At 34.1% G+C, this 22,283-nt stretch overlaps 4 protein-coding genes across 11 annotated transcripts in view; 2 read left to right on the forward strand and 2 right to left on the reverse strand.

Annotated features, from left to right (window-relative positions):
* The window catches only part of LOC126858954 (zinc finger protein 395), a 92,104-nt gene extending 88,357 nt beyond the window's left edge, over positions 1-3,747 (reverse strand). For both annotated transcript variants that reach the window (XM_050609725.1, XM_050609724.1), the window contains exon 1: positions 2,417-3,747. In XM_050609725.1, coding sequence (XP_050465682.1) covers positions 2,417-2,815 — 399 coding nt within the window. In that variant the 5' untranslated portion in view covers positions 2,816-3,747. The remainder of the gene's footprint in view (positions 1-2,416) is intronic.
* A 770-nt stretch (positions 3,748-4,517) lies between these two features.
* Positions 4,518-8,971, forward strand: LOC126858970 (leucine-rich repeat and immunoglobulin-like domain-containing nogo receptor-interacting protein 2). 4 transcript variants are annotated; one of them, XM_050609761.1, is made up of 5 exons: positions 4,518-4,727; positions 6,942-7,138; positions 7,635-7,868; positions 8,051-8,211; positions 8,360-8,971. In XM_050609761.1, the coding sequence occupies exons 1-5, from the start codon at positions 4,706-4,708 to the stop codon at positions 8,961-8,963; spliced, it is 1,218 nt and encodes a 405-aa protein (XP_050465718.1). In that variant the 5' UTR covers positions 4,518-4,705; the 3' UTR covers positions 8,964-8,971. The 4 variants fall into 4 exon arrangements, with proteins under 4 accessions (XP_050465718.1, XP_050465720.1, XP_050465719.1 ...); XM_050609763.1 differs by having other exon boundaries at positions 4,725-4,749; XM_050609762.1 differs by lacking the exon at positions 4,518-4,727 and adding an exon at positions 4,814-5,227.
* A 141-nt stretch (positions 8,972-9,112) lies between these two features.
* On the reverse strand, positions 9,113-14,277 carry LOC126858971 (lipoyltransferase 1, mitochondrial). 4 transcript variants are annotated; one of them, XM_050609767.1, is made up of 6 exons: positions 14,161-14,252; positions 11,342-12,770; positions 10,855-10,962; positions 10,450-10,663; positions 9,955-10,257; positions 9,113-9,275 (listed from the first exon to the last, which is right to left on the reverse strand). In XM_050609767.1, the coding sequence occupies exons 2-6, from the start codon at positions 11,846-11,848 to the stop codon at positions 9,253-9,255; spliced, it is 1,155 nt and encodes a 384-aa protein (XP_050465724.1). In that variant the 5' UTR covers positions 11,849-12,770; positions 14,161-14,252; the 3' UTR covers positions 9,113-9,252. The 4 variants fall into 4 exon arrangements, with proteins under 4 accessions (XP_050465724.1, XP_050465723.1, XP_050465721.1 ...); XM_050609766.1 differs by lacking the exon at positions 9,113-9,275 and having other exon boundaries at positions 9,739-10,257; positions 11,342-12,308; positions 14,161-14,277; XM_050609764.1 differs by lacking the exon at positions 9,113-9,275 and having other exon boundaries at positions 9,739-10,257; positions 14,161-14,251.
* A 1,871-nt stretch (positions 14,278-16,148) lies between these two features.
* On the forward strand, positions 16,149-21,495 carry LOC126858951 (prolyl endopeptidase). Its single transcript, XM_050609714.1, has 13 exons — positions 16,149-16,309; positions 16,893-17,012; positions 17,285-17,508; positions 17,578-17,765; positions 17,935-18,160; positions 19,107-19,266; positions 19,343-19,543; positions 19,621-19,803; positions 19,923-20,036; positions 20,227-20,375; positions 20,476-20,688; positions 20,778-21,105; positions 21,211-21,495. The coding sequence occupies exons 1-13, from the start codon at positions 16,193-16,195 to the stop codon at positions 21,274-21,276; spliced, it is 2,289 nt and encodes a 762-aa protein (XP_050465671.1). The 5' UTR covers positions 16,149-16,192; the 3' UTR covers positions 21,277-21,495.
* Positions 21,496-22,283: the final 788 nt, after the last annotated feature.

The raw sequence follows: 22,283 nt of genomic DNA on the forward strand, positions 1-22,283 counted from the left end.
ATAAAATATTACTATAAATACTTATTTCTCACTTATAAATATTATATAAATATTTACTTTATATTTTATAATAATATATCAAATAATTTTTATGATTTCTTCTCTTAACGCAAACAAAATATGTATAAAATATTATAATAGTTCAAAAAATAAATAATAAAAAACATTTATGAATATTTATCATAAATATTGTGGGTTATCTGCGTATTACAAAATTCAAACATCAGTATTATTTTATTTACAAAATAAGTTGCCGTTTATCAAATCGCTGCTATTTGCGACGAACAAAAATATCGTACTGTACAAGTGAATAATACTATTGTCAGTGTGTGGAAATTTTTATCGCGACAGTTTATTTCTCACGTTAGGCATTTGTCACGGCATATTGCGTTTCCAGCGTTTCGAGCGTACAAAAATGCACGCGGCGGAATATGGCCCGTAATTCGAGCCGAGAGAAAATTGACAGATCGCGAATCGTGTGACGTCAACGACGCGAGGACCGTTTTCCTCTGTTAACCCGCTCGTTAACCCGTCCGCTTTTATCGACTTTTAATTTTACCATCTCGGGTTCATTTCTTGGTCAACTTTGTTTAAAATTTGCTGTATTATTTTAATACTCGTGTGTGTAGCGTTTCTAATATTGATTTCATAAATTATTATGCTAGCTGCGAAAATAAAGCAAATTATATTAAACTTCGATATTCAATAATTTTTAAATTATTATTTGCACGTTTCAATAATAGCTACAAAAACGATCAACAATTACTGTATATATTCGCGTTTGAAAAAAATCTATATTTTTCGTCAGAAAAATAGAGAAAGACAAAGCTCTCTCCGGAATCAGGCAGTGACATTAAAAAAATATATATATTATACATATGTAACTTAGTAATTAATTTAATTCCGACATCTAATAAAGCAAGCGAAAATAATTCGGGAATAGAAAAAAAAAAATTTATTTCCTGTCTCATCTCATATTATATACGTATGTATGTACAATTGTTCTCTATCGCTTGGGAAGCTTTTCCGCCGAAAATGACGATGAGAGAGGAAATAAGGCCAGAAGAGACGCGGCTGGATTCACCGGCGTGCGTCTCGAGAAGCCAGGCATCTAGCAACGCGTTCGAATTGGGATGCAACGCGTGGTGAAGTGAAGTTTTCCTTCCCTCCTACCGCATATCATCTATCCCATGAACGCAGGGCGAGAGGAGAGACCCGCGCGCTCATGCGCACCGCGTAAATGGGCCAGCCACTCGATCGTCCACTTTAGGAACGAGGTCACGAAAATTAAATTTTCTGATTAACGACACACGCGCGCACATCGGCGTGTCCCCCTCCGTCCGCGGCCGGTTCGCGTCGACAATTTTACAAGAGAGAGAGATTCTCTTTCTTTTTAACTCGGCTGCCGGTATCTCGTCCTCTTCTTTCGCGGGACAACGAAGCTTTACAAGCTCGTCGTAACTCGGATTATCTCGAAACAGCGCGCGCGCGCGCGTTTTCCTTTGAAGGGGGAAACCGTGGCATGAATCTGACGAAATTAGATCACGCGCGGATCTTGTGATATTGGCCACTCGATGTTATCGGACGAGCGTATTGCTCCGTTATGGAGCGCGATCATCTCGCGAAACGGGCGGTAGCGCGCGCGCAGGCGCGCTGTTTGACAGGACGCTAATCTGTGACCAAGCGAGAAAGAGAGAGAGAGAGAGAGAGAGAGAGAGACCCGGGATATGACGCCACGGTATATCTGATAGTATATGCCGGCCATAGTATGCCCGCATTACGCCTTCGATTCGTTAATCTTCTTCAAGGATCGTTAACCCGTTAGACGCTAAGAATACCCCAATCGCATTGTGACATGTGCGACGTCTATAACTAATCCCCCCTCCTCCCCCCATCCCCACTCCCGAAATGCTGCTGCCGTGTTGCGACTCTTCCTTTCGAATGTGTTTTTTACGCAAATAAAAATGCAAAGCTTTTCGACTTTCGACTTTCGATCTTATCGAAGTTTATTTGAAACGACTCTCGAAGAAGAGGCACGCGTCAGTTTTAAGAATGCACATCGTCGCTCTTGAAGTTAGCTAACAATTAGAGAAGTGCTTCTCGTGTCGATATAAATTGCGTATGCAATTTGCTCGCCTCTTTCAAGATTTGTACAAGTAAACTTTCAACTTGAGCAGGTAGAATAGTTTTCTAAAGTTTTACGGCGTTAAAAATATTGCTATAATTAATAGTAAAATACAAAAAAGTAGAGTTCCACGATACATATGCATGAATATATATTGAAATAAATGATTTAAATTTACGGCGCGGGACTATCGCGAACGAAATAAAATTTGTCACACCTGTCTCTCGTGTCCGCGCGACGATCAAGATTTTACTCACACGCACACACATAGACACATGAATGTAAACTCACCTCCTGTCCGTTCGGGGCAATGACCACGTCAACTTCGTCGAGGTGCTGGCGATGTTCCGTGACCTCCGCGTGGATCTCCCGACCGTTGTACGTCAGATACACCTTCTGACCGGGTACAAGCCGGGCGCTGGTGACGGAGCCGAAGCCGGGACCGATGAGGTCGCGATCGGAATACTCGGTGCTGGGACTCGGCGGGCAGCCGCCCTGCACGGCGTCGAAGCGCACGGAATAGAGGGTCTTCGGCGTGACGCTCTGGCCCGGCGGCGGCGACTCGGCGGAGGCTGTTTGCGGCGTCTTCACGGCGTAAATGGCGCCGCTATAATACTTGCCATCCTCGCCGGGAGCGCACACCCTGGTGCCGATTATGCTGCGCTTCGCCAGCCTCTTGCCCGTCGACATTATTCGCAGCTTCTGCCGATGACGCGATATCACTCGGTCGGGGTATCTGTGTGTCACGTGTGTATTATACGCGCTGCTCTCGCGTGTAATCGCGATAATCGATAGACGGATCGATCGTGTTTGCTCTCGCGCGGAGTGTCCTATCGCACGTGGCGTACATACACCTTCCGTATATCCTCTTCGGCAGACACGGAGAGCACTCTCCGTTCAACAATGTTCGAAGGGATGTCGATTCACGACGCCGACACGAGGAGCACGATACACTCGCGGATCCATAGAGTTACACCGGATGCGTGGACACATGTGTAAGGACGATGCGAAAGTTCGAAATTTCGGAGTGCGAGGATAACACGTGCACTCTCGAAAAGACACCGGTTCTCACGAGCGAGCGGTGAGGATGTCACACTCGACCAGCACGTTTTAAATCCCAAGAGAACACTCGCTTTATCGCTCTCTCTTTCTCCCTCTCGCTCTCTCGCCTTCTATCCCGCTTTAGGTCATCGTACCGTCCAACTTTTCGTCACGCACTAATCACACGGGTGTATGCCTGCCACCGGCGGCGGTGGCAGTTTAAATTCGCGCGGGGAGGGGAAAAGGAGTCGCGAGGCTCTTTAGACGCTGGTGAGACGCGGCGGCCTCCGCGGCCTGAACACAGAACTCAGCGTATCAACAAAGCGGCGTGCACCGTCACCCGCGTTCGTCACGCCGTCCGCATATTCGAGGCACTTCGTGATCGATTCGTGACGATGCGTTGACGTGGACACGTTGGCTGACAGCATAATAATACGGGGCTGACGCGCGCCGATGATAGACGGTAAACCGAAGGTAGACGACGGATCGCGTACGTACGTTTAACAGTGATCCGTGCGGTAGAAGGACTCGCGCCACCCGACATGTGATGCACAGCTGAGCGACCGGGAGGGACTGAGAGGACAGACTGCCAAGCGGCTTTCACTGCGCCGGCCGGCCGCCCGCCCGTCCGGGAAAAACAGCTGATAGATAACAACAAAGCCACGTGACCCGGCCTCGAGCGCCCATTGGCCGCTCGCTCTGACCTACTTACTCCGATTGGCCCTCCGCCCGGACAACGAGAGAAACGGGAAAAAATCGCAGGCTAGAGCGCTTAGGCAAAGAGCGCCTGCCCGACGAGACGCTCCACTCCGTTTCCCTCTCCCACTACCGATCTCCCCCTCATCTCTTCGCTCCGTCGTACGTACTCGGCGTTCCCGGCGTTTCTGCGAAGCGACGCCGACTTTATCTTTATGCGCGTATCTCTCGTATGAATATTCGAGATGCTTCATGATCGATTTTCGGAATTGAGTTTCGACGAACGGATGAAAGTATGGGCAGTTTTTTAGCCAAATCGTCACGGAACGGCGATCAGCTGTTACGCAAAATAACGCCCAGGCGGTTGTTTTGCCGTCAGCTGAGAATGTCGGTGACGAAATGATGGCCGGGCCGGCTGCTCGACAAAGCATCTAGCTTCGCGAGATATTCCCATCGATCCTCCCTCCATACCATACTGTACTGTATTTCTCGCGAAATACATCGTATTTCGTCGAAGCGCCGTTACGAGAGATCAACGAGACGCGTAATGCGCGACGAAACAATCCCGGCCGTTCTCCTCGTCGCGTTCCTGCAGAGAAAACCGTGCTTTCTGCTTCAGCTGTCAGCGTTGATCGGCCATTTTGCGTCAGCTGAGTCGCTCGATGACGACACGCGGCGAGTGGAGGGTCTGACAAGTGGGACGCTTCTCGGGACTGAAGCGTTGCCAGCGGTAGACATTTTTGCAAAACCTCGCCTTTCGCGTGTACGTGCATGTTGTACGAATCGTACGCGTCGTTTGTTGCGCGTATACATTTCATAACCTTTTTCATCGTTTCTCGTTAAATGCGAGAGAATCGAAGCGCATGTACGCTCAAAGATGCATATATGTATATATGTATATATATATATATATATATATATATATATATATATATATGCGGTGAGTCGCAGGCCGGCGACGTAAAGAGCCGAGGGGACGCGCCGCGTCAGCTGAGGGCGCCAGTGACGAAACGCGAGAGAGTGAACGGTCTGTGACAGCTGTGTGCGACGACGACGACGATAGCAACAGACAGCAACGTCGTCGTTCCCGGCGTCGCGCGTGCTCTGATGCGTAGTAAACTTTTTCCTCGATCGGAAACGACCGATGAACGTTGTGTGTCTGTCAGGCACAACGCAAAGAGTCTCGAGAAACGAGGACAGATTATTAATGCCGGGTTAATTCGAGACCTCTCTGGTCGGATCAATCGATCATCGTTCTCCGACCGGCGTTGGTCGCGAAGGTGAAGCTTTCCCGACGTTGATCGCCATGACGGATCGCGGAGGACGAGCGATGAAAATGGCCGGAAGATGTTACGATGGCAATGGGTGAGGAGGAGGGGCGGAAAGGGGGAGGATAGGGAGAAAGGGGAATGCGGAGGAGAAGGCGAACCGGCAAAATAGAAGGCAATGGGTCCACGCGCGCGTTCCCAGCAGCCTATCCTAGATTTATTTCCGTAGACGCGTTGCGCAATGTGCGCACCTCGCTGGTTAGCTCGGTAACCGCTGACCCTCATTATAAGTACGGAAGACGCGCCAAAGGGGGGTAATGAGCATCATTTATCGAAAGCCCCGATGACTCTCGTTGTTCCCGCCGTCGTTAACGCGTCGCGATCCATTATCCCGATGTCTCTGTCGATTATTCTTGTTGTTAGCGAGCGCGATTCATTTAAATTCCGCATTACTGCGACGAATCGGATTCGATAATATCACAAATTGTTTATATATGTATATTAAATTGATGCATCTTTAGCTTCTCTTACGTTTGGTTGGATAAATAAATAAATATACACAGACGAAATTATTTTTTGTTATGAAAACCATGTAGTAATATTAGCTACGAGTCCTGAGAAGTATAGATATACAATAAGAATATTTCGAAATTATAGACTATAATTGAAGGTCACAACAAGCCAAACAGTATACGTCTTTAGAAAATATCTAAAAAACGATTTAAAGACGTCTTATTAACCTATCGACATTTTTAAGATGCCCTTTGGCCTTCTTGTACTGTCTGGGAAAGCATTAATTTGTTATACATAATAAATCCATAAATAAAACTGACAACAAAGAAAAAGTTAATTTTACAAATAGAGAAATTCATATTTTCCTCATGTCTTTTTTTCATACAAATCGATTATTAATGAATACAAATAACTATAGTTAAGACATAGATGTAACTGAAAAATTATAGTAAAAAACTTAAACTTTCCTCTCCTCTGTATTTTTTCTCCAAATTACTGACAAAGTTATTTATACTGAAACGGCAAAGGAGAAATAATATAACTTTAACTCAATCATTTTCCATTTGATAAGAGTTGGCAAACTTTACTATATTTCAAAACTTGAGAAAGAGTTTGCGTTTATTTTACTGTTCCGTTAAAACGGAAAGAATATTTCTTAACTGGAGAAATATTTTTTAGTAGGCCGGATAAATTTATCGCGGTTCTTTCTTTCGGTTTGTGGTAAAGTATTTTTTCAAAGGTAAATGTCTCTCTCTTTCTCTCTCTCATATTATAATAGGCCATGTCACATCAAACATACTCTATCAAGTATTACAGAAATTTACAGAAATTGTAATTAGAAAGAAGACGAGAAAGATATACGTTAAAAGTATATAGAAAATTCTTTGCAAGAATATTTATAAAGTGTAATCAGACTATAATCTAAAGTAAAATCCATAAATCATTTTAAATCTCAGAATGTGTTCTATCCGGCTCTTTCCTGATGGATCAGGTATCCTTCAGGTCAACTGTAGTAAAAGTTTCCTAAAAAACATACAAGATAAAAAACAGGATAATGACAGTATGACGCGTCGCAATACACACATCGCTTTGTCGTACATGTTGGCGAGATAAGATTATGCCAGTGCACGGCGGTTTCGTGCCTCATGACGAATCAACGATGTATATCGAGCGCGAAATTGTCAGGTATCAATGATGATCCGTCGAAATTATCACCTTTACGTTGTCCGTACAATTTGAGCGGCTCGCCATGACACGTAAAATAATTAGAAGCTTATTTATTGCTCTTGTCTTTCAAGTAATTGTAATTGGTGTTTCGGTGCATTCATCCGGAAAATGCTCATTGTTGTGCAACTGCGACATTTGGTACGGATTGCAGTACGCCTCTTGCGTTGGACGCCATCTTTACAGCATTCATACAGGTGCGCCCAACACCGTGCAAGCTTTGGATTTATCGAATAATTCGATATCTATTTTAAATAATTATGAACTAGCGGTGAGTATATATGCATACAAGTAAATTGTCCGTACGATATATTCAACTGGTGTTTATCAAAGAATTCATCTACTCCTCTCATTCATCATGATTGAATATAACATGATAAATCTGATAACATAACTTAAAATACGTCTCTTTCTTTCTCTCTTTAATATAACTATTTATAATATTTTTTAAATATCAATAAATCTGGATCCGAATTTAGACCGCGTTTTTTATTAGAAAACTGCCAGACATCTATTTCCGTTATTTATAATCCTAGAATTCAATTAAAATTTTTATTTTTACGCATACTTTTAGATCTTTACATTTATAAATTTATTTACTATTATAAAATTTTCAATTTACATTTGACTAATAAATTTATGTATATAAGTGTATCGAAGAGTCAAAGTTTTCTTAGTTAAAATTTGCAGATAAACGCTTCCATTCCCGAATATTTGTCATCAATTGTTTATATTAGATATAACATAAAATTTCTTATTTATTTTAGAATGCAGGATTGTTAAAACTTAAATATCTCAATCTTTCTACAAATGCAATCAGCGAAATTGGCTTAAACGCTTTCGATGGATTATCTAACTTGACAGTTCTCGATTTATCCCAGAATCATCTTTACTATCTTTTGTCAGATATTTTTATATCAGCAAAGAATTTGCGAATTCTCCGACTGTCAAAAAATAATTTTAACTCTCATGTACCAAAGTTGAAGTGTCCTTGGCTCACGGTAATAACAAAAATATTCTAATTCAATGCTATAAAAGATAAATATATATATATATATATATATATATATATATATATATATATATCTTTTATAACATTGAATTAGAATAATATATATATATATATATATATATATATATATATATATATATATATTTAACTTAAATTTTATTTTTTGCATAGGATTTAATTCTGAGTTCCTGTCAAATTAGCTATATATCGACGGATGCGTTTATCGGACTCTTGCATCTTCGTAATCTTGATCTTTCAAATAATTTAATGATTCAGTTGGATAGTGTTGTCTTGGACAAATTGCAATTTTTACGAACGTTATCAATAGAGGGGTGAGACGACGAGAAATTTAATATTCACAATTTTTGTAAAGTTTATCTTTATATAACGTATTATTATACCTGTAAATTTTAAAAAATGTTTAGAAACAAAATATTATATTTCAATGAGATTAATGTTTGTTTGTTTGTTTTTTTTCAGAAATCCCTGGTCTTGTGACAAATTTATGCGCGATCTGCAGATGTATTTAGCCCATAAGAATATACAATATTATCCAGTATGCACAAAAAATTTAGAGCCAAAGAAATTTGAGAAAATGATTGTATACAAGCCACAGATGAGGCATGAGAAGCATCGTCCCTCGATAACTTTGGAATCAAACATAAAAAATATAACAACAAAAAAGTTCCCTGCATTTATATCCACGTACAAAAATACAACTACTTGCGTTAATGCGACAAACAAAGCAAACTTTACGAAAACATTAAATGCTATATCGCCATATTGGTTCTTGGTACTTGGATTTTTACTTGGTAGTGCCTGCAGCATGTTTACATGCTATATTTGGCTCACAAGAAAGACATCTTGCTGCCATGGCTATCGCCAACGAAGAGACAACGATGCTCAAAGAATTTCGTTACTGCAAAATTTATGGCAATTTGAAGATTCAGTCTTTCACGAAGACGCGATATCTTGTCCTGGTACTCCACCACCACCATATCGTGAAGTCATGTTGCAACCGGGGCTTTATCGTAATCCAGCCGTCACAACAAACTTAAATAATAATGCAAACAATACAGGATAACTAGGACTATAATTAAGTTGTAAGTATAACGTTACAATATTATCGATTTATAAAGCGACATTGGTCCATAGAATGTTGACAGTACTCATCTATCATATTCTTTCGAAAGAATATTTAGCGAAATATGATTTTGTGAAATAAAATATAAATTCTTTTTTAAATTATAAATTTAATAGATTTAATAAATTATTAACACAGAAATTCAGTAATAAATTAATTAATACAAAAATTCAAAAAGAAATATGAAAATTTGGAGAAAGTTTGATATGAGATGATTTGAGATATTATTTCAGACCTGTCTTCTTATTATAGCTAAAAAAAAAAAAAAATTTAAATAAATAATTTAGTTTACGCCATTCGGCGAATTAATACAAGAGTTCCAATTAAAAAATACATTGCATTTATATAGTAAGCTTAACTCACTATAATAATGCAATCGATTGCTTGGTATATATATGTATATAAATGTATAAATATATTATCAATGATGTCAGAAAGAATCATGTGCATAATGTTTTATTGCGATATTTTTAATAAATGAACAATGCATTAATGTGATAACTATGTCGCTGAATAAAAACTTAAATGTTTTCCTGTTTGTATAAAATACTATATATACATAATATGTAATATGTACATATATAATACAATGTATATAATTTTAAGAACTATCTATCTATCTATCTATCTATCTATCTATCTATCTATTCATATATATATATATATATATATATATATATATATATATATATACATACATATAGTTCTTAAAATTATAAATATAGTTATTAAAATATAGTTATTAAAATTATATATATATATATTTTAATAACTATATATATGTATAATTATTTTCATTTTTTGAACACAATAAAACTTCAGACAGATGTGTGGCTGTCCGAAGTTTCGGGTCATTGTAGTGTAGCCTCATCAAATCTTTTTACATTGTTATCATCTACATTTTGGCTTGTGTTTAACGTAACGATCTTACCACCAATTTCGGTAATTATATTTTCTGTTATTTCATGGTTGTATCTTGTACCACGAAGATTGCTAATCACATGAAGATCAAGATGTGCACTCGCATCTTGATTAATGTCAGTTGAAACTAATCCAGCAGGCAAGGTCATTCTGATTTCCTCTATGATACCGTTCTGTATCTCCAAGCTTAAATTTATGCGATGCATTTTACCATCGTGAGTCGGAACATCGAGCGTGCGGGTAACTAAAAATTTCGGTGTCTTGCCGAAATTCCACTCCCAGGAACGAAACTCGCTGATAATCTTGTCGATTCCTGTATACACATAATTCCATTTTATGAAAATATTTTATTTGTTATTAGTTAATTTTAGATATACATATTTTATTTTTAATAATCGCAATAACAAGATTTCTAAAATTGTTAAAAAAAATTAATCATTTCAATTTTTCAATTTTTTGTTTTTTATATTTTTCGAGTAATAAATGTCAATTTTTCAATATATACCAGGAAACCAATCATCGGTTGGATTGATATACTGGAAGCCTTTCTGTTGCTGAACAAGATCATATCTTGCGTCTTCGAAAACGAGAGCTTTTGTACGCATATATTCCCAGCCAATAGCAGATATAAGTTTATCTACTTGGATATATCGATTTATATCAGATAAATTCTTTATTATTGTACGTGTAGAAGTCGTCGCATTCGTAATGATACCATTCTGTAATGAATTATTTATTTCATTAATTTTTACTTCTCATATTTATATATCACAGATTATCTTCCACAAACAATAGTACAATATTCATATATTATCACACTCATCATTGTCTGACAAAGTTGTGTCTTTCATGTGTATATTTAAAAAGCATATATATGCACGTGTGGTGTACATAACAAAGAAAATCTTACCTCTTTTCTTTCAAGAGCTATACTCAGATTGATTTTATTCACATTAACCAAAAGCGTGCAATGATGATAAGCATTCAATTGTCCTAACTTTGCAGCTGTTCCAGATACCTACACAGTAATACAAATTATGTAGTTGAAACAAAATAATTGATAAATGAAAGTAATTAATTTTATGAATTTCCGGAATTTTTTGTTTAAAAGAAAAAATCTGTACAATGTTAATAACATTCGGAAACAATTTGCAATTTATAAATAAATTTAGAATGAGCAAATTATAATATTTCATAACAAGCAAAATCTATTTTTAAAATCACATAAATATGTTTAAGGAACGTTACATCATTCATATTGAAATGTTTCGTTAATTATATAATACTATTGACTATACATCTATTGACTGTGTTATATATAAATTTAATATAATTATCTTAATTCAATAATTCAATAATTAGTAAAAATTTAATAAATAAATTACATTAAACGATACCTTGTAATCTCTTTCGACTATAATATCGTCGCGATTGTTTATCTCGCTCTTTAAGCCCCATTGTCGAAATAAGGCGGTTTTGATGATATTAAGATTGTATTTTCGATCGTATCTCTGTTTGGGCGTGAAGAATGACAGATTAAGGTTACCTCTGTCGTGATAAACGGTACCGCCACCGCTATTTCGTCGTGCCAAAGCAATATTCTCCTTCTCAGCTGCCTGCACATTACATTCCAACCAAGGATTCTGATGACGTCCAAATACTACGCATGGATCATTTTTCCATAAGAGCAGTACGTGGTGTTTAGAGAAGTCAAAATTACGATACAGCCAATGCTCCAGCGCCAGATTGACAAAGATGTCTGTGGATTGAGAGATGAATACTGACTTCTTGATCGAGTCGATGTCATCGTTCGTGGTATAGATCGACCCGTGTCTGACTCGTTGGATGCCGTTGAAATAAGGCATGCAGCGTCTGGCGAAAATCATTCTGATGGACATAGACATTGCTCGTAAGATCTGTGTACCTCCCTGATTGGCGAATAGCAACAGACTACCTGGTTAAGGTCACCGTGACGTGACTTATGCCGTCTATATCACTCTTTGTTTGTGAGACAAACTGCGAGTTTTGTTTTGAGTCATGAGCTACCTCGTGTCACGTGTAAGAGTTTTAGCTTAACGATCGATATATGATGACCTCTATTGATGGAAACGCTTAGGAACGTTGGTCTGGCTCGCGGTGACGGAAATCAGGTAGTCGTGCAGGGCGATCGTTTGATGCAACCACTTCCAGGTTTGATCCAGGCTGTTAATGCGGTACCGGATACCCAAACAATCTCGACAGTCCTTTTGCATTCCTCCGTGTGCTGACAGTTTGAATCTCAAGTTAAATTCACCCGCGCCGAAAATAAGTTCCCCGAGGTACCCGCGCTTTCGTCGATGTCTGCTGGTGACAAGTGCGCTCCTGCTTTATGCGATATATACACAAATAACTTTCTCTCGATTCGTCGTAGGATGCGAATACGATCGATGCTCGTGAACACGAAATGAGACGTGCTGATGGATTTAGATGTTATACGAAGACGACGCACGCCTTTTCTACTCGCGACGAAGGTAAAGAGAGGGGATTTCGTTTAACTACTTGGAGAGGTTATCTAGGTTCGAGGCATAAAGTACAGCTGACAGGCGCGTGATTCAAGTTTCCCGTCACATTCCTACAGCCGCGACTTGCCACTTGTCCACTCTCTTTTGTCTATTCCACCCATCCCCACTTGCGACCGAATTTCAGGCGCGTAAATATCGCGATAAGGGCCCCCCTCCGCTTGTTTCTTATCTGGAGAGTACGTTTTCGCATATTATCGCCACGTCTTGTTTTGCGATGTCTGGCTGTATCCTGTCGATTTTAGAGCTAATATGGCAGCGTGTGAAACTTATAAGCGAAAATATAAATGAGAAGTAAATAATATTCATACGTAAATTTTTTTTTAAAAGCTTTATAATTTAATATGTATTCTCTCTCTCTCTCTCTCTCTCGCTCTTTCTTATGTCATCGATAAACTGCATAAGAATCATGTTTTTGTTATTTAATATTATGAATTGTGGTTTTAATAAAAGCATAGACATATTTATAAATTAGGAATATCAGACGTGTATATATATATATATATATATATATATATATATATATATATATATACATATACACACACACACACACGCACACACACACACACACACGTCTGATATTCCTATGTATATATACACACACACACACACACACACATGTCTGATATTCCTATGTATATATATACACACACACACACACACACACACACACACACACACACACGTTTCTGATATTCCTACTTTATATATATGTAACATTCGAATAAAGTTCGTATGTGATTTTTTCTTTGTTTATCTTATATCTTCTCAAGCATTAAAATATGGAGCTCAGATATGTAAGTTTTTTTAACGATATTTTAAAATGATATTTATTCGATCAAATTATGTTATAATGTGCCTTGAACTGTTAGAATTGATATGATTCGACAAATCTGTTGATTATATTTTCTTTCTATGTGATCAGCATAAAAATTAATGCTGACTCTAATTTTCATAACTCTAAATTTAGTACTATCGGCGTTATTTATTGTGTATATGTATACATATATATTTATCTCGAAAAAAATATACTTATAAAATATTAAACTGTATGGTAATAATCCATTTAAGGAGAAATTGGACGAATCAATTACGTCAAAAATTAACAAATCTAAAACATTTCAATATTTGACATTATATGTCAAGCATTTTTAGCCTTTTAAAATATAAAATTAATTGTAAACTAATTATAAAATAATTTGTGATTTAAAGTAAAGAATTGCCCAGTAAATATAATTTGATCTGAAAATCGTAAATATTATCTTTTATATCAAACTAACTTTTTTATGGTAACTGTACCTCACGAAAATTTTATAATGACTGTTCACAAAATTTCATGAAATAAAAGTTTTAATTTCTTAATTCTTAATTTCAATTCAGGGCAAATTTTTACTTTAAATCATAAATTAATTATTTATTTTATATTTTAAAAGTCGAAAATATCTTTAAATACGCAATATCAAATTCATGAATATTTCGAAATGTATTAGACTTATTAACTTTTGACATAGCTGATTCGTCCAGTTCCTCGTTAATCGATCATGGATGTCGCAATAAACATCGTATCATCAGCTATTACTTTGAGCTGATGAACACACTTAAATCTTTCTTTTTTTTTACTGCCATTCCCCTTTATTTATTTATAACATACTTACTGCTAAGATATCACGACTACGATACTGCATGTATTTGTACTCGCAATATGATACGTTGGATCACTCGCACAAAGTTATTCCCGTGTCAATTACTATCGCATACTCCAAGAGACAGCTATTGAGGTCCACTAATAAGCAGGCTATTATCAGTTCGTACCCTTTCGTCCCCCTCATGGATAGCAATGCCGACGTTGAACTTATACCGGGTGTCTCAGACTTAGATCACATTAATAAAATTTTGAAAAAACAATTTTTTTTTTCAAAAATTTTTGCCGTTGTAAATCTTTGATTCTCTAGTACTACAACATCTTATTTACGGACATGAGTTTATTGGCAAAATTAACTTGTTTTGGTGTCTTTTTATAATTTTATATTTGATTATTTTATATTTGATTACTTTCTATTTTATTATTTTATATTTGAAATTTGTCGGTTTAATTCTGAGACATTCTGTATATACTAAGAAATAAAAAAGGACAAGATTTTGCGAGTCATTGTATGTATGTATCATTTCTCGCGTCAAGCAAAATTAGCATACGATCAGTCCCTCTGCAGGCATATATTTATTAGAATAATTATATTAGGATATGTGCATACATTGATCATGTATTAAACATCGTAAAAATTTAGAATGACCTAGATTATTAACCATAGGCGTCCACAAGGGAGGAGAAGAGGGCATGAAGGAGCACATGTTCTCTCCTGGAAAATGAAAAAAATTCATAATCATAATTCTATTATATTTATATTAATACTAAAAGATGTATAAATATTAAAGCATATATTTCAATCAATCTGATGGATGACATTTTATGTTATGTCCTCCCTGAAAAAATCTTGCCCTTGCTAATGTTAATAATTAATTCAATCATTTATATCAGATGTGAAAATAGGAGTTATAAAGGAAGTAGTGAAATCGTTAATTTAGGAATAATTGACATAATATTTACACATGAATAATATATAATTTACACATGAATAATATTTATCATCATCTATAAACGGATTTAATAACATCCGTAATTTTAAATATAGTCAATCACAATCATTCCATTCTTCAAAATAATAGCTGTAATTGATTATTTTTAAAACTACGGATGTTATTAAATCCGAAGAAGAATGACGTGTAATGTTTTGAAACACAAATTCTCACTCTCTATAAAAAAGTTGGTATAATTATACATAATAAAGGAATATTTTTATTTTCTATAAAACAGCAATACAAAGCGCATTTCTATATATATCGTAGCCAGATTATATAATCCGTCGTTTTATAAAACTTCTAGGCATTTTATAAAGTGCGGCCACATTCTCGAATCATGATTGAAAATGAAATATTTTATAATCTAGCTAAGAATTTTAGTCTTTTTATAAAATGCTAACAAGCGATTCGCTACATTGTCAAACGCAGGTTTGTATATCGTTTTAGATTCTGTCTGATTCCTTTAAGTCATTTTATAAACTGTCTTTGTAGAATATTCATTTAAAAAAATTAATATAAATATATTATAATAAATATTTGTTGTATTTATTACTTATTGTATTTATGAATACTTGTATTTATTACAATTAATATTTTACATAAACAACATAAATATAATTTTTGATAATAATATTTGAAAATAATAATAATAATAATAATAAATAATAATAATAAATAATAATAGTAAATAATAAAAGGAAATAGAAGCGTGAAAAATAAATTAAAAAACATTTATTATATTAGTATTTTATAAAAAGACTAAAATTTTTAATCAGATTGTAAAATATTTTATTTTCAACCATGATTTGAAACTTCAATCATGACTTGGTTGCATTTTATAAAATGCCTAGACGTTTTATAAAACAAACGATTATATAATCTGGCTACGACATATATATTTTTTATATTATTAATTTTATATGAATATTATATGAAAAAATATAAGAGCTGAAAGTTATCATCTCTCGCAACAAAGAGCGTTCAAATTAAACCGCGCCACAGAAATGGAACGTTTTCGCGGCTTACGTCAAGGTGCTATTTGAGAGGAGGATGATTTGCACGTTGAGCAGATTTCGATGCTGCAGGATACTGAAAAATCTCAACATCGTGGTGGGAACTGTCAGTAATTTACAATTGGCACGCTGCGTGACATCCACATCCGCATCTGTAAGAATTTATCGTTGAATCACAAAAAGCACATTCTCCCGTCTTCTTTTCATACGCGTTACTATTTGTCGCCCACGTAAACGTAGACTGTATTCGATGCGTTTTACTGTATCTTCCGATATAAAAAGTGCCAGTATGGATAGTAATTATAAAGAATCATTCATATATGACATTATATGGCATAATGCTATTAAAATCCAGTCTTGATTAGCACGTTGTATATACTATATATGAATAATGGAAGTATACATATGTATATTTACACATACATATGCATTTCAGACTTCAGAATATACAGCAAAAGTCGCGACGGTCACGTGATCGTGATCCTGATTGGTGTTTTTTTTTCTATACCATTTGTAGAAAAGAAGTTTGCGTATAAATTTGACTGATTGTGAGAATTGTGAATCTGTCGTTTCTATTTGTCATTCGAAAGATTATTTGGAATACATTTGAGAACTTGCGTCAGTTCGCCTCACGTGATTTGGTTTCATTTCTCATTTGGCCTTTACTGACAATTGGCGTTTATGGAAAGAGATTGTGCGCGCGTGTAAATATCATTAACGAAGTTGTGTTTATTTAGGCAGCGATTTATCGTACACAAAAGAAAGCTGAACAAAAAACGAACAGAATTATGACGAGGATACAGTATCCCGAGGCACGCAGGGATGAAAGCGTCATCGATAATTATCACGGCGTTGAGGTTAGAATGCATCTTGAATAAAGTGATGTTAATTTGTAAAGATATTTATTTGTTTAGTTATAAAGAATGTTTGACTCTTGATATTTTCCTATCTTATATGTCTCAATTAAATAACGATTAGTCTTTGCTTGAAGACTGTAAAAAAAGGCATTTTCTTGTATATTTAAATAAAATTTAAATATTTTAAGCTATATTTTAAGGAAAGGATATTTCCATAGTTTATAAGTTTGTAGTTTGTATTATATGAAATATATATATACTTTTATTTTTAGATAGCAGATCCCTATAGATGGTTAGAAGATCCAGACTCAGCGGAAACAAAAGCCTTTGTCGATGCTCAAAATGCTATCACTAAGCCATATTTGGCTGCGTGTAAAGCACGTGATGATATTTACGATCGATTGACACAATTGTGGGATTTTCCAAAATATTCATGCCCTGCTAAACATGGTGGAAAATATTATTTTTATAAAAATACTGGTTTACAAAACCAAAGGTACAATGCGTGATATATGTTTTTATATGTAAGTTTATGAGCAGATTTTAAGTTAATAAATCATTGCAGTGTTTTATATGTACAAGATACTCTTGAAAGTGAACCAAGGGTATTTCTCGATCCTAATACTCTTTCCGAAGATGGCACTGTTGCAATTACCAGTAGTAGTTTTAGTGAAGATGGTAGTATTTTTGCATACGGATTATCTAAAAGTGGTTCTGATTGGAGTACTATCCATTTTTTGAATGCACAAACTGGTAAGATAATGAAAAAAATCTTATCAATTTTTGTAATTTTTCTTGATATAGCATTTTATTTATTGTGAGTATATTTAATATATAAAATTTATACAAATAAATAAATTTATATATATATATATTATTTATTTAAAAAATTTTTTATAAATTTTTTATTTATATTATACAGGTGAAAAATATCCAGAAATTTTGGAAAAAGTAAAATTCTCACCAATTACATGGACACACGACAATCGTGGTATCTTTTATGGACAATATCGAGATCAACAAGGAAAAACTGATGGTTCAGAAACTTTAGGTAATCAAAATCAAAAACTATGCTATCACATTGTTGGTACATCGCAATCAGATGATGTTATTGCAATTGAGTTTCCTGAAGAACCATTGTGGAGGATGTGAGTTTTGCAATTTTAGTTTTTAGTTTTTTCCATTCTACTATATATTATATTTAGACATGTAAAAAATAAGACATTATATCTTGTAGTTTTTATAAATTTTAATATATCTAGCTATATTCAGATATGTCAATATTTTAAAACCGATATATCACTATATAACACAAATATAGAAGAATAGATATTTATATAAATTATAAAATTGAAATAAATTAATAAAGACTCTTATGAATACATAAAAGAGGGAATAGATAATCAAGAGCTATAGTAATTTGTGCACATATATTTTATAATAATTAAATTATGTTGATATTTTAATTAAATAATAGACACAAAAAGCGTACGTTTCGGTCCTTTTTTTGGGCCATTTTTAGCGCAATTACAAAGTATATAGAATATATTATATCAAAAATGTATTATAAATGTAGTAATAATAAACAGAACAAGAGTGAGTTATCCATATTGTCAGAAGGTAAATGTTATACAATGGAATTTTGAGATGGAAAGAAATTGTTCGATAAAATATATTACATTAAAAAAACAATACAAATATACCAAACTTGAATGAGTCACACATGTAGTACAAAAGATAAATGTTACATACGGATATTCGACAAAAATTATATTACATTTACTTTTTGATATCATGGGTGACTCACTCTTGTTCTGCGCATTACATTTTATTACATTTTTGATATAATATATTCCATATACTTTGTAATTGCGCTAAAGATGGTTGAAAAAAAAGACCGAAACGTACGCTTTTGATAATTGTATCTCATATTATATCTCATATTACTTAGTTAAAATATCAATATAATTTGATTGTAATAAAATATATACGCATAAATTATCGCGTTGGCTCTTGATTGTCTTTTCCTCCTTTGTATGTTATAAAATTGATTTTTTATACATATATTTAATATAGATATTTTTGTTTTATTAGAGGTGCAGAAGTATCTGATTGTGGCAAGTGGCTTATTGTTACTCCTCTGAAAGATTGCAGAGATAATTTAGTGTATTTTACTCCATTAAAAGATGGAATGGACATAAGTAACAACTTGCCATTGACACAAGTTGTTGATAAACTAGAAGCTGACTATGAAGTTAGTAAATACTTGGCTCTTTAATTTATTATATTTGTTATTTGTAATATTAATATTATTACTTACATATTTTCAGTACGTAACCAATGTTGGTACCAAAGCTGTATTTCGCACAAATAAAAATGCACCGAACTACAAGTTAATAGCTATAGATTTGTTAGATTATGGACAGGACAAATGGGTTGATCTTTTGCCAGAACATCCTGAAAATGTATTGGATTGGGCTGATGCTGTAGATGAAGACAAATTTGTTGCTTGTTATATACAAGATGTTAAGGTAAATATATATACGAAATATGTTTAATAAATAATATTGATGTAAATAATAGATGTTGATAATTGAATCTTTTATAGAATATTTTGCAACTACATTGTTTAAAAACTGGTAAAATAATTAGAACATTCCCTCTTGATCTTGGTACTGTTGTCGGATTCTCAGGCGAGAAGAAATATTCCGAAATATTTTATCAATTTACATCATTCCTAACTCCTGGCATCATATATACAATCGATTTGAAAAAGGAAGAGGAACCACGAGTTAGTATTTGTTATTGTTTTTTTTTTTACTAGTATAATATTTCACATACTATGTAAAAAGTTTTATAATAAGCATATTTATAAATTGATTTGATATGATTATGTTTTTCTTTTCATAGATATTACGAGAAATTAAAGTAAAAGGTTTTGATGCAAGTTTATATAAAACTAGTCAAATATTTTATCCAAGCAAGGATGGTACAAAAATTCCCATGTTTATAGTAACAAAGAATGTATGTATATTAAAAGAACATATTTTAATAAAATATTAAATGTGTTGTATTATTAATGTGGCCTGTGAGCATTTAATAAGTAGAAACTTAAGAATGTCTGAAGACTACTAAATTTTTATGTATGTATTTTATCTTTGTATATTTTTTTCTTGTCAATGTTAAAAATTATCAGTGAAAATATTTAATTTAGAATGCTGTATTGGATGGAACTATGCCAGCCTTACTTTATGGATACGGTGGCTTTAATGCAAGTATTCAACCTACATTTAGTGTTACAAGACTTGTCTTTATACAGCATTTAAATGGAGTACTTGCTGTTGCTAATGTTCGTGGAGGGGGGTATGTAAGAATATAGAACTTAGAAAATCCTTATAATCTTATAAAATAATTCATTTGTATAAAAAATATCAATTTTCAAAAATGGCATTCTTTATTATAGTGAATACGGAGAAAAATGGCATAATGCTGGACGTTTCTTTAACAGACAGAATGTATTTGATGATTTTCAATATGCAGCAAAATATCTTGTAGAAAACGGGTATACGACTTCAACAAAATTGACTATTCAAGGTGGAAGTAATGGTGGCCTGGCTGTTGCTGTATGCATAAATCAAAGACCTGATTTATTTGGTGCAGCTATAGCTCAAGTGGGGTTAGTTGATATTTTTATCATTTTTGTAATTGTTATGCATGCGATATGTATAGTAATGAAAACTACTAAAATCTTTTTTATGATTACAGAGTCATGGATATGTTGCGTTTTCATAAGTTCACTATTGGTTCCGCTTGGGTTTCGGATTATGGCAGCTCAGATGATGCCAAGCATTTCCAGAATTTATTGAAATATTCACCTTTACATAATGTAAGAGTACCTCCTGATGACATACAATATCCGGCAACATTGCTTCTGACTGCTGATCACGATGACCGCGTCGTACCCTTGCATACTCTTAAATTAATAGCAACTCTTCAGCATACACTTGGAAACATACCAAAACAAAAAAATCCAATACTTGCAAGAATAGATACTAAGGCGGGTCATGGAGGTGGAAAACCAACCATGAAAGTGGTAAATATATATATTTTCGTAAAACAATTTGCATTTAAAACATATGTACATTCAATCGATTTTATTTAAAAAATATCAGATAACAAGGAGAATATTCTATTTTAGATTGAAGAAAGTACCGACATCTTATCATTTATCGTACAATCCTTGGGTTTGGAATTTAAATCATAATTAATGAAGCTAAAAAAGAATGTAAGTTACAACAATACAATTTTGCATAAATCTTTAAAAAATCAAAGGATTATAATGTGATGTCACTAAAAGTGCTTAAGCGATTATCATGTATATTGCAATATATTGTTGCAAATTGATCTGATATGCTTCAATTGCAAATTCTTTTATAATATTGTATCCTTATTGTCAAATAAAAATGACGAAATTTATACTTTATGATAATGTAAGACGATGGATTCTTGATTCGTTCAAAGTATAATATGCACCAAATAAAATCGAGCATTTGTTGTAATTTTTAATATTTACAATCAAAAACGCGCCAAACAAATTCTAGTTCCAAAAAACATTTTTTCATTCTGAATCTTCTTCCCCTTTATCCTTCAAGAAGATTGCAACAATGTTAAAATTGATCAATACTGTTTTAAAATTTTAAAAGAAAAAAAAATATATAATAGTATTTAAAAAGATGTTTAATCCCTTTTGCATTGTTATATCTCGGTACTATTTCTCTTTTATTTCATCAGTTTTATTGATAGTTTAATTATCAAATATAGATATACGTTTATAAAGTCTTTTTTATTTATAAAATTCATATTTACCAACGGTACTAACGGTGTCACTGTCAATGTAAAAGTGTGTATGTCCAAATTTTTGTACAAAAAAAAAAAAAAAATATAAATGTAATACTGAATGGAATATCGCGATATCCGGATTTTTGATCAGTATTAATTAATCCTGGTCACTTACTGCGATGATATTAAATTATAACATCAGAAGCAAGAAATCATATAAATTTTTTATTAGCAAAATACGTTGCAAATAGTTGAAATAAATAAATTTTGTTTTATGCAAATATTCGCATTTAATAATATCAATTGACAAAATATATCGAAGATTTTCTTCAAGATTTGTAGTTAATAAATATATAAATTTTAATAAATTGTTACAACGTCTCTTTTTCCATTGGAAAAACATAAAGGAGTTATATGTGCATTTACTGATGC

This window comes from Cataglyphis hispanica, chromosome 2 (genome assembly GCF_021464435.1).
Source record: "Cataglyphis hispanica isolate Lineage 1 chromosome 2, ULB_Chis1_1.0, whole genome shotgun sequence".
Lineage (NCBI taxonomy): Eukaryota > Metazoa > Arthropoda > Insecta > Hymenoptera > Formicidae > Cataglyphis > Cataglyphis hispanica.